This window comes from Rhineura floridana, chromosome 6 (genome assembly GCF_030035675.1).
Source record: "Rhineura floridana isolate rRhiFlo1 chromosome 6, rRhiFlo1.hap2, whole genome shotgun sequence".
Taxonomy (NCBI): domain Eukaryota; kingdom Metazoa; phylum Chordata; class Lepidosauria; order Squamata; family Rhineuridae; genus Rhineura; species Rhineura floridana.
This window is the reverse complement of record NC_084485.1, coordinates 10,176,284-10,188,399: the sequence shown is the minus strand read 5'-3', so window position 1 is coordinate 10,188,399 and position 12,116 is coordinate 10,176,284. Positions and strand designations below refer to the sequence as shown.

General features: G+C 45.6%; 1 protein-coding gene across 5 annotated transcripts in view; it reads left to right on the top strand.

The window, feature by feature from the left end:
• The window catches only part of RGS19 (regulator of G protein signaling 19), an 84,798-nt gene extending 73,314 nt beyond the window's left edge, over positions 1-11,484 (top strand). For 3 of the 5 annotated variants that reach the window (XR_009763347.1, XR_009763346.1, XR_009763348.1), the window contains exons 5-7: positions 2,680-2,914; positions 5,494-8,336; positions 9,035-11,484. Coding sequence is in view for 1 of the 5 variants with exons in the window: in XM_061630979.1 (XP_061486963.1) it covers positions 2,680-2,914; positions 5,494-5,682 (424 nt within the window). In the remaining 4 variants the exon portion in view is untranslated. Of the gene's footprint in view, positions 1-2,679; positions 2,915-5,493; positions 8,380-9,034 lie in introns of those variants that run through there. The other 2 variants (XR_009763349.1, XM_061630979.1) reach the window with 2 other exon arrangements.
• The last annotated feature ends 632 nt before the right edge of the window (positions 11,485-12,116 follow it).

Genomic DNA, 12,116 nt, shown 5'->3' with positions numbered 1-12,116 from the left:
GAGGCGAGGCAGCCCTCCTAATACCGTCATCAGTGCAGCCTACAGGGCTGGAGTGGGGCATGGATGCGCTAGCAGAGACAATGGGTTGCTTTCACTGGGGCATCTTCACAACCCCATCCTTGCTCCTGCCCCGCCCAGGAAAGCTGTGGCGGTTCCAGTGATGGGGGGGATCTCTGCCCCACCAGCTGCTACTGATAGAGGTCGCCCCATTCAGCCTTCCTTGATTTGTGCAGGAACCTAGCTGTGAATGTTCCCATCTCCCAAAACGCACATTCTTCTGCCAGTTGGCATCTCACTGTTTTTAGAAGTAGAAATCCACAGAATGCGAAGGAAGCAATTCGCTTCTTTACTTCCACTGGAAAGTCTTCATTTTACTTATGTGGTCTTCCTTCTGTGGGAGAGGGAGGCCATTTAGCGAACTCCCAGCCTTATGTATTTGTATATCCCAAATTAGTTCGTATGTGCATGTTTATTCAGTTCAATTCAATTCAGCCTGACACTGTTTTAAGCTTTTTATTCTTCATTTTTAAATCTTAAGTTCTTTTAGTCTCACTTTTTTATACGTGCATATATACATGCATGTTTGTATGCGTATGCATAATTGCATTTTATGTATCTATGTGCATAATGCGTTTTATGTATTTTAATAGTATTTTATTCATTTTCATCTACTGTAATGTTTTGTGTTTTTATTGTGTATTTTATTATGTATGTATGCCTTTTTATTGTAGCCGCCCTGAGTGCCCTATTGTAGGGTAGAAGGGCGGGATAGAAATATTTTAAATACATAAATAAATAATAAATTCATTTAACAAGATTTATACGCTGCTTAATCCAAAAGAAAACCCCCAAACCCTCTAAGCCAGCGGTTCCCAAACTGTGGTCCATGGACCCAACAGTGGTGCATGAGCCTCATTTAGGTGGTACTCAGCATGTTCACATGAAATATTCTTACTGATTTTAATTGTATTTGGATTGCTTCTTTCTCATATTCTATTTTACTGTATTAGAATTTGCATTCTATGGAATGCAGATTGTAATACTACAAAACAAATAAAATTAATTTAAAATTTTTAAATTAATGTGGTACATAAATCTCGTTAAAGAATAAATATTACCCAGTCATGTAATTTTATTAATGCTGTTGATTTTATCCATACTTTGATAAACTCTTATTATGTCTACTTGTTTTTAAAGTTTGATTTTACTGGTATTTTCTCTGGAATGTTTTATATTATTTTATGAAACCACTTAGAGCAATGGTGCCCAAACATTTTTCCCCATGGACCGCTTGAAAATTGCTGAGTCCTGGCAGACCACTTAATATTTTTTCTGCCTGCTACAGCAATTGAAATTCCACAGAATTCAAATTGTAATACAATAAAATGCAATATAAGAAGTAACAGAAGCAATAAAAATACAATTAAAAATCAATATGCATATTGAGTACGATGAATGTGCCATCTCCCATCTTCACCCACAAATCCACAAACATACCACAGACCACCTGAATGAAACTAGCGAACCACAGTTTGGGAACCCCTGAAATAAAATACAACGTAAGAAATAAATAAGCGATAAAATACAGTTTAAAATCATGCAGCACGTAGCACAACATATTACAATTGCTGCAACAGGCACAAAAATTTAAGTAGTCTACCAAAACCCTCAGCAATTGTCAAGTGGTCCGTGGGGGACAAAATGTTTGGACACCACTACTCTTAAGTGGTTTACATGAAATAATATAAAACATTCCAAAGAAAATATCGGTAAAATCAAACTTCTAAAAACAAGTAGACATAATCAAAGTACAGAAAAAATCAGCAGCATTAATAAAATGACATGACTGGGTAGTATTTATTTCTTTTAACGAGATTTGTGTACCACATTAATTAAAAAAATTCTAATGTATAAAATATTCGTAAGAAAATACCAACAAAACCAAACGTTTAAAAACAAGTAGACATAATAAAAAGTTATGAAAACATACATAAAATGCATCACACTTTTTCACCATTTGAACTGAAAAGGATTCTGTCTGAAGAGACATAAGGAAAACCGTCTCCGTTTCACACACAAAAAGTGGGCCATCAAGGGATAAATGTTCCTGCCTGGGCTTGCCCTCGCTCAGTACCTGGTGCAGTGCTTGTACTGATCAGAGAGAGAGAGAGCCACAGAACCACAGGAACCTGCCTTAAACCGAGTCAGATCATTGGTCCATCTAGCTCAGTATTGTCTACACTGACTGGCAGCTGATCGTGCTTCTGGCCGATAATTACAAGCAGATCACAACTGCAGTAGCAAATTATCCTCTAGCTGCTAAAAAGCTCAGAGCAAATCGTGTAAAAGTTTTATCATCCTCAGCCGGATCTGTTTTAATGTTTTAGGTATTACGGTTTTAAATGTATATTTTGTATTGTGCAATGGCCTATGGCTAAATGCAAATAAAGGATTGACTGGCAGCTGCTCTCCAGGATTTCAGGGGGGAGTCTCTCCCAGCCCTACCTGGAGATGCTGAGGACTGAACCTGTGTCCTTCTGCACGTGAAGCAGCAGCTCTGTCACAGGGCAAACGGATAAGAGCAGGCAGGGATTGCTGCACTAGCATTCAAATAACTCCTCTCCCCCCCCCCTTCTGTGTTGCTTTTGCCTCTGCTGGATGCGGGGGCTCCGCTTTCAGTGCCAAACCAACCACCGAGGAAGTCAAGGGCTGGTCCCAGTCGTTCGACAAGTTGATGAAAAACCCAGCCGGCAGGAATGTGTTCCGGGAGTTCTTACGGACTGAGTACAGCGAGGAGAACATGCTCTTTTGGCTGGCTTGTGAGGAACTCAAAGGCGAGTGCAATAAGCACGCTATCGAGGAGAAGGCACGGATAATCTACGAAGATTACATCTCCATCCTTTCGCCCAAGGAGGTACTTGGTTATTTCAGCCCCAAAGCGGCTCACGACGATTCAGGCCAAAAATACGCGGCCTTCTTGGGGTCTTGGGGTGGGTGGGGTTTCCAAACCACTTCCCTTAAACAAAGTTTTTTTTCCCCCAAGAGCAGCAGCTTGGATTCAAAGGTCTTTCTCCAGCCCTTTGAATCCAGCCTTCTTTATTCCCCTCGGGAACTGCCTCGTCCAGCCAATCCCAGTAGGGCTCTCTGCCAGCGCCGATTGGCTGGCTGGTGCTGACAGGGAGTCCTGCTTGCCCATATCCTGATAGTTCCTTTGGAGGCATGACCATAGTAGCCCCACGGTTGATACTGTATCTGGGCGTGGTTTGTGCGGAACAGCCTCACAGGCAAAATTGGGACCTGGGCTGGAGCTGGAGGCTGTCCACCCCTGCTCTTAAGCAGACAAAGTGCAAGCACATACTTCCATGCCTCCCGCTGCCTGACAAGTGTGCCGTCAGCATCCTGTAAATCCTGGAAGTCAGTGCTCAGGGAAATGAAGACAGTGATCAATAGACCAAAGGGGAGGGGGTGGGGGATAGAGGTGCATGGGGATTGGTACGTGGCCTCAAGCTTTCCTGCTGAATGTTTGGTGAGCATCTGGAAGTTCTCCCTGCTAGATGACATGCTGTTGGAAAAGGTGGACACTTGCATCCCCCCCCCCAGCCCAATCAGGAGGGGTCTCTGGCTGTGTGGTGGGCAGGGCTGTGGAGTCAGAGTCGGAAGCCATTTTGGGTGGAGTCGGAGTCGGTAGAAATGTACTGACTCCGACTTCAAAATAAAATTAATATTTTAATTAATACATTAATATACATTTGCCATTTATGAAGGAGTTGGAGTCGGACAGTAGAAAAATAGAGGAGTCGGAGTCAAAGGTTTGACATACCGACTCCACAGCCCTGGTGGTGGGGGTGCTCTGATGACGTGTTTGGTAGCCTGCTCAGTGGGTCTTTCGGATGGGCAGGGACTGGAACTCCGCTTCCCATAATATCAATTGGGCCAGTGTGTCCCATCCCTGAGTGTCCTCGTACACCCATTGATTGAGTTGATTTATATCCCGCCCTTCCTCCCAGTAGGAGCCCAGGGCTGCAAACAAAAGCACTAAAAACACTTTAAAACACATCAGAAAAACAGATTTTAAAATGCAGTATATTAAAACAAAACATCTTTAAAAACATTTTTTAAAGCTTTAAAAACATTTTTTTTAAAAAAAAAAAGGTTTAAAAACTTATTAAAAAGCAATTCCAACACAGACACCGCCGACCAGAACACAGACACAAAGTTAGCTTTCAGAAATGCAGCCTCCATTCTGGCTGACGGTGACCCTGGGGCCTGGCAGAGGACCTGCTGGGTCCAGTCTAGGGTTGCCGGGTTCCTGGCCTGAGACTGATCCTGTATCTTTAGGAGAAGAGAAAGTTACCCAAGTGCAGTGTTCTTCCAACCCTGTAATGGGAAAAACCATAAGGTGGAATTCTCCCTTCCCTCTGCACAACGTTTAAAGATACAGAAGACCTTTTGGTTGCCAGGCCCAGCTTCCAAGAGGTCTTTTGTATCTTTAAAAGTTGTGCAGGGGGGAGGGAGAATTCCACCTTGTGGTTTTTCCCATTCCAGTGTTGCAAGAACACCTGCACTTGGCTGACTTTCTCTTCTCCTAAAGATACAGGGGCAGTCTCAGGCCAGGAACCTGGCAACCCTAGTCCAGTCTGTGTGCTCAGGCCATAAAACCCTCTTTGGCCATAGAAAAGAATGAGGCGGTGAGATGCAGCCTCAGCCCGTGTGCCTGGCAGGCATCATATACCCTCTGGATTGGAAGGGCCTAGTTTCAAATGCTAGGGGCCTGGCCTCCTGCCCTGTGGAGTTTGGCCCATTAGGGCAAGTGTGGCACTGCTCTGCCAACATCAGTCCACCCTCCGCCAGTCCCCACTGGCCTGCCTTCCTCCTTGCAACCAGTCCAGGGGGGTGGCCCTGCCTGGCAGCTCCCTCTCCCTCCCTCTCAGTGTTGCCCTTGTGGAACTCAGCAGGGAGGAGGAGGATGGGGACAAAAGCAGAATGAGTTGGCTGTGCCATCATTGGCTCTGGCGCCACCTCTTGCGGGGCTCTTTGCCTTCCGCCCCACCCGTCCCAGAGGGCACCCTCCTCTGCTGCTGCTGCCTCGGCCTGCTCATCAGCGCTGGGCATTCTTCGTGTGGCCTTCAGGCTCACCTGGACCTCAGAGACCCTGAGCTGAGAAGACACACACATACCCCACCCACCACCGCTATTTCTGGACTTGAGTGCAGCTGCGCACTGCCCTGGCTTGGCTCTGATGCTGCCTTGATTTAGATCTACCTGTAGGAGAACAAATGAAAACAGCTGCAGCTGAAGGAGGTTTCAGCTTTTCCGGCTTCTGTTTAAGAGCAGTTACTTGTTGAAGTATCTTGTTAAACGCACACATACACCCGTCCCCTGTTGATTGATGGTTTCGTCTTCCGCTTATTCGCTGCCAGTGCTGCTCCTCGTGTTTTTCCTACATGGCGTTTTTCACGCACGTGCGTGTTTGCTTTCTCCCCCGCTGCTCAGGTCAGCCTGGACTCCCGTGTGCGCGAAGGCATCAACCGCAAGATGCAAGAGCCGTCCTTACACACCTTTGACGACGCACAGCTACAGATCTACACACTCATGCATAGAGACTCCTACCCCCGTTTTCTGAACTCTGCCATATATAAAGCATTGCTCCAGAGCGTCTCTCGGTCGTCCTCAGAGTCCTAAGCCCCTTCCACCATCATCACCACCACCACCACCGGGAGAAGGAAAACATGAAGTGATGGGTCTCCTTTCATACATATAGCAGGTGTCAATTTTTTTTAAAAAAAAAAATATGGACCTCCCACTTGGTCTTAGGGAACCAAGAGACCTAAAATGGCATTCCGGATGCCCCAGTTCCCATCGTCCACCTGACTACAGGCTGATTGTTCTCTTACTGGAAAGTTCACGCCGTGCAGTCCTGCCCTGACTTCTTTTGCCAGAAAGGTGGGCTATGGCACCTGCTGTCATGTGAACCTCAAAACTCAGGCCTCGGCTTTTACTACTGAATCCGCGTTGGCAAGCGAGCCCCTGGCTAACCACACAGAAGAACTAAAGGATGGGAAGAAGGAGCCAATTGGGGTGTGTGGGGAGGGGGGCAGGGAGGATCCTGGGCAACGTGGCAAAAGAAAAAAGCCAAAGTCCACATTTTCTGAACATTATTTTCTTTGTGGTCTGTCTATTTTTTTTCCTGTTTTTTTTTTTTAAAAAAAAAGCTGTTTCCTTGGCAGTCGTGTAGAAAGAGAGAAAATATCTCAAACGGTTCAGGTGGAATCTTCAGCCAGACGAACATGTCGGGTAGCGTAGCATAAGAAGAGTCTGAGTTGCGCAAAAGTGTTTGGAAGGGGCTTCTTGGTCAGACAGAGAAGAGTTCTGAGCAAGTCAAAGGCTTTCTTTGGTTCCAGGTTGCGTTTATTCTGGCTGGGGCCTGATCTCAGGCATGCTTTTCTCATCACAGTGATGAGGGAAAAACTCCACAAGGCTTGGCCTCAGAGCTCTATATAAAGATATAGGTAGAGTTGTTGTTGTGTTCCACTGAAAGCAGACCTCCCCAGTGGAATCATGGTTTTGTCCTCCGCGGAAGCAACCTGGAAGTAAATGCCACACTTCCTGAAATCCCAGAATGTACAGAAGGCTTTTCCTACATTGTAAACCAGATTCCGGCTGCACAGAGGAATCCCTGTGCTGCCATAGCAACATTACGTGCCTGTACTACAAAGATTCAGGAGACCTTCCATGGCGGTTAGAAGCTTGTTGAGTCTGTCAGATCCTGGTAAGTTGAGCCCTGGGTGTGAGGCTCTGTAATTGAGAATTGATTTTGGAAGTTAATGGGGATGGTTCACAGGTAGAAAATGGGGGCCCACCTACATGAGGTGAACCTGCTAGATCAGGCCAGTGGCCCATTTAGTACGGTGCTCTGTCCTCAGTGGCCAACCAGATGCCTATGGGAAGCCTCCAGGCAGGACCAGAACGCAAGAGCGCTCTCCCCTCCTGCAATTTCAAGCAACTGGTATTCAGAAGCATGCTTCCTCTGACTGCAGGCAGAGCATTGCCATCATAGCTGCTAGTCACTTATCCTCCATGAATGTGTCTAATCCTCTTTTGAAGCCATCCACATTGGAGCAGAAGCCCTATCCTTTCAGCAATACGGTCACTCTATCAGGGCTGCAACAGTGATAGGACGGGGCCTTGTCTCTGCACGGGCCCTGTAGTCACCACTAGGCAGCAAAATGAAAGCCGTTGCCTTCATGCCTTGCTTGTGAGCTTCTTGAAACCGTCTGCTTGGCTATGGTGGGAAGCAGAATGCTAGGCTAAACAGACCTTTGCTCTGATCCAGCTGGCCTCTTCTCATGTTAGTTGCTGGACCAGAAAGGAGTGACTCAGTGATGCCTGTCAGAGGGGGGAAAAGAGCTATTCCTCCTCTCCAGCAACCCACAGCAGAAACAGACTGAGCAATGAAGATGCTATGGGATATGGGAGGTGATGTCCCTGCCTCAGAGCCTGGAATGCTGGGCAACACCCTTTCAGGCAAGCCTAGAGGTCTCTCTCACATACACACACACGCACAGGAATTTGGTTCCTTTGAGAGCTCTGAAGGAAGGGAGGAGTTCCACCAAATACAGTCTCTCCTGCCATACCGTTGCAGTAATAAGCTATCTTCTCAAAAAGTGATGGAAGTCCAGCCTTAGACGGAATGTAACAACTGCCCTTTTCTGCCCACACAGTTGCTCAAAGCGAAGCCCTCTCCTGAACCGTGTCGGGTCCCATTGACCGCCTGGGCCAATGTCACTTTGCAAACTCTTCCTCACTTCATATAATGGGCCTGGTTTTGTGTCATCTCCCATCAAAGATGTGCCATCATTATTTTCTCTCACTTTTTTTTTGAGTTGAATTTTTGTTTTATTCTGGGTGTCGAAATTGTAGCAGACAACAATAAGGGATAAGGGTTCGGGTATGCATTCCCCTGTTAAAGTCAGAAGGAGCCCTCAATTGCAGCCAGTTTGTTGCCATCTTTTCCTAAAAGGGGGAGTGTGTTGAAATCTGTTTTCCTTGAGTCACTGGTTGCAAGAACTTTGGGCCTGGTCTGTTCCCTCCCCACTTCTGCTGCCACTGCCACCACCCGAATGTTGGACAGCTAGTTCTGTAGCCAGTAAGAGACAATCTTCTCCTCCACTGTCTTTCATTTGCAGTTCTTTTGTTTCTGCCTGGTAACACGTGCAGCTCAAGCAACTGGCCTTGGGGAGCCTTAAAAGGAGCTACAGGGTTTCGTTCCTTTCTCCCTCTTCACACAATAATTGGATTAGATGGCATGCATCCACATGGCAGGCTTCAAAAAAAAGGTACTTTTTTGACCTGTGGAACTCTCTTCCACCAGAAGTAATAAAGGCTGATTGTGATAATTGAGGTTTTTTTTATTTTTTTACTGATACAAGAAAGGTGAGACTAGCAACGAGTGCCCCACAGAACATTTGTTGCAACTGTCTGAATATGTTGGGTACCTTTAATTCTGGAAAGAAAGGAAATTGAGCATTTTGTGAGTACTGTAGGCTGTTTCTTGTTGCTGTGTGCCTGCAAGTTGGTTACGACTTATGGCTACCCTATGAATCAGCAACCTCCAATGAAATGAAATGGACTGCCTTCAAGTCAATTCAGACTTATGGCGACCCTATGAATTTTCATGGTAAGCGGTGTTCAGAGGGGGTTTCCCATTGCCTTCCTGTGAGGCTGAGAGACAGTGACTGGCCCAAGGTCACCCAGTGAGCTTCATGGCTCTGTGGGGATTCGAACCCTGGTCTCCCAGGTCACAGTCCAACACCATAGCATCTGTTATAAACCACCCTGTTCAGATCTTGTAATTTCAGGTCTGTGGCTTCCTTTATGGAATCGATACATCTCTTGTTTGGCCTTTCTCTTTTTCTACTCCCTTCTCTTCTCATTATGTGTCCAAAGTATGATAACCTCAGTTTCATCATTTTAGCTTCTAGTGATAGTTCTGGTTTAATTTGTTCTAACACTGAGTTATTTGTCTTTTTCGCAGTTCACGGTATCTGCAAAGCTCTCCAACACCACATTTCAAATGAGTTGATTTTTTTCATCCTTTTTTTTAGTTAGAATTCACATTTCCTGATTCAGACTGGACGGATCAATGCTGACTCACACACATCAAACACATTCTCCAAGTGCCAGTCCTTACGTATTGGCATACTTAAAGAGCACAGAGGTTTACACAACTAAATATTTTTTAAAAAAAATCTTAAGGGGCCCAAAACACCAAAAATAGCTCAATGAGGCCTGAGCATGCTCAGCGAGAATGGAATGCTATCTGTTGCAGGGTGGGGAACTGAAAACAGAGTGAATGCAGTAGAAGATCCTGGAAGAACATGTGGCTGATTAGATGGAACACTGAACAGGATCTCTCCATCCTGCAACATTTTGTTGCAGATTCCACTTGCACAGCATAATTACAAAGCAACTTGTTTTCTACTTCGTTACCCTTCACAAAAAGCCTGTGAGGTAGATCACTCTTACTCTTGTTTCATAAATGTGGAACTGAAGATAGTTTCTAAAGCCATGTCGAGATAGGTAACGTAGCAAGAGGCCCTTAAGCATGCAGCCCTCCAGGTTTTTCTGAGCACAGTAGATGTGAGATAAACATCTGATCAGTCACACATGATACTGCCATGGGTCTTGTCCCCGTTTCTGGTTAATGTGGCTGGCGTCTGTGATGCATATTGAGCAGGGGGAGCACCAGAACGGAGAAGTGGAACAAGGCCAGCTTGGAATGCTGCATCACAGTAACCATAGGGGCAAATATTCCACTGAGAATTGATGGCATCAGCTCGGTATCGGAGAAGTTACCCAGGCAAGTGTCTACCTAATCCATGCAAAAAAGCTGTGACCCACCCACCACTATCATTCTGAAGGTTTGAAATGACAAACTTGTGGGTTTCTGTTCCCTCTGCTGGGATGGTTCTTTGTTATCCTGTATTGAATGTGGAGGCTGTGATTATCTGAGTGAAGAAACTGCAAGCAGCAGGGCCCTACACACGGTGCTTTTAAGATTGCATTGGTGTTGGTGAATAGCAGTAGCAGCACACCTGGTCTCTGGCACTCCTTTGACCAAAACCTTCCCTGCAGTCGGCAGCCAACTCCACTGTGGACTCCATGGCAAAGGTACAAGCTCCGCTGGCACAAATCCCTTTTGTCTGAAGCACAAATCCCAAGGTGGATACAAGACCCCGGGTTCCTTGTTTTGTGTGTTGTGGGAAACCGCTAAGGAGGGATTAACCTGTTAATTCACATGCAGTGAACATTTCTTACTGGAAAGATGTCTGTCACTGGGATGGGCAATTCTGAGCAGGAAAAAAGTCGGAGGGGAAAGGGTTAAGTAGCCTCACCCCTTCCCATCAGGCCATTTTGAATTTCAGAGGAGGAGATAGCTCTGTGTAATGTGCTGCTTAGCTGTCCTTCCTGAAGGAACCCAGAGTGGTAAACCACAAGGCAGCTAAATACAAATTAAATTAAATAATTTTAAATGATAAACATACATGATTGGTTCCTAGTTACTCCTGGGGGCAGGCAGTAAAGGGGCATATTTTGGACAAGGACAAATGCTTTGCTCCTGGCCACTGAGCCAAATGTGTTCCTTTCTGCACAGTTCTTTCCTGGGCTCCATTTCTTGGTCACGCTGCAGTGTGGCAATGTTGGAAGCAGTCTTTTTTAATATATAGGAATATAAAGTGAATGTTCACATGTGGCAGGTGATGTGCCATAACAAACTGGACAAAAGGCTTAAAAATCAACAAGGGTGCATTACATGATCAATATTTTCAAGTTAGCTAAAAGCATTTCAGTGGGATAAGTGCCCTTCCTCGAGGTGAGGGCTTAGCATGGCACTAGAGTCCCCACTAAATTTGAAGCAAATTTTGGAAGCGCCTGCCCAAGTTGCAGGAATTTCAAGGGAAACTGCAAAGATATTTAAGTTCAGCAAAACTTCCATGTGAACTTTTCCGCATCTTGTCACTGTGAGGGGATGGAGCCATACAAATGTGTGAACTTGGAAAAGTTAGATAATCTATGGATATCTTTAATGGGTCACATATAACAGCCCTTTTTGTCAGCTTTGACCATTCTAGTGGGCACTTGCAAAAACATTCTCAGGATAATGATTTGTTTTAAAGAGATGTATTATTTATAGACTGCATTTTGTCCCAAAGGATCCCAGTGTGGTGGACACACAAGATGAAAGAGTTAATTTAAATCATCACATTAAGCCAATAAAACAGTTCAGCAACAAGCATCAAAATACCCATGTCTGTTCACAGACTTCCTTCAAATGCCGTGTGAAAATAAGCATTTTCAGCTGTCAATGAGGGCGACAGCCTCATCTGCAGAGAGAGAGAGTTCCACAAATGGGGTTCTGCCACACAGAAAGCCACATCCCATGACACAGTAGAGTGACGAAGGCCACCGGTGCAATCACCAATGGAAACAGACCACAAGGCCCAGCCTAGCAAACATGGGGAAAGTCGCTCCACTGAGTATTGGGGTCCCAAGTTACAAGCAAAGTGGAGCATGAGACCACTCAGTGGTCTCCGAACACCATCCTCCACATATGCTACTCCTACACACAAATTGTGACCCACTTTATAAAGCTTTTTATTAAGTTTATATCCTGCTCTTCCCAGAAGGAGCTCAGGGCAGCTATATTTGCCTCAAATAAAGCATGGCAGGTTGGGCTGTGCCATATCTAGCCCATCAGCTCTCTTGCTCCGCACCAGGACAGCCTCAAACCTGTCAGTGCCTATGTTGAATGCTGCCCAGCATTGCTATAGACAAGTATCGCCATGTGCTCACTGTGGTAGGCGTGCAGTAGTCTGTGGCCACCCCTGCATTATGCAACTGTAGACATCTCTTGACAAGTGCATCTCTTTTGCTTGTTCTCAAAACTGTGACAAACTAGGAAAGAGATCTTGGGGACTCATGATGGACAGCTCAATGAAGAGGCCAGCACAGTGCTCAGCTGCAGTGAGAAGGGGAAATGCCATGCTAGGGGTTATTAGGAATGGGATGGGGGGATATTTCACTTAATGCCCTGATACAAATTATAGCGTGGCTGC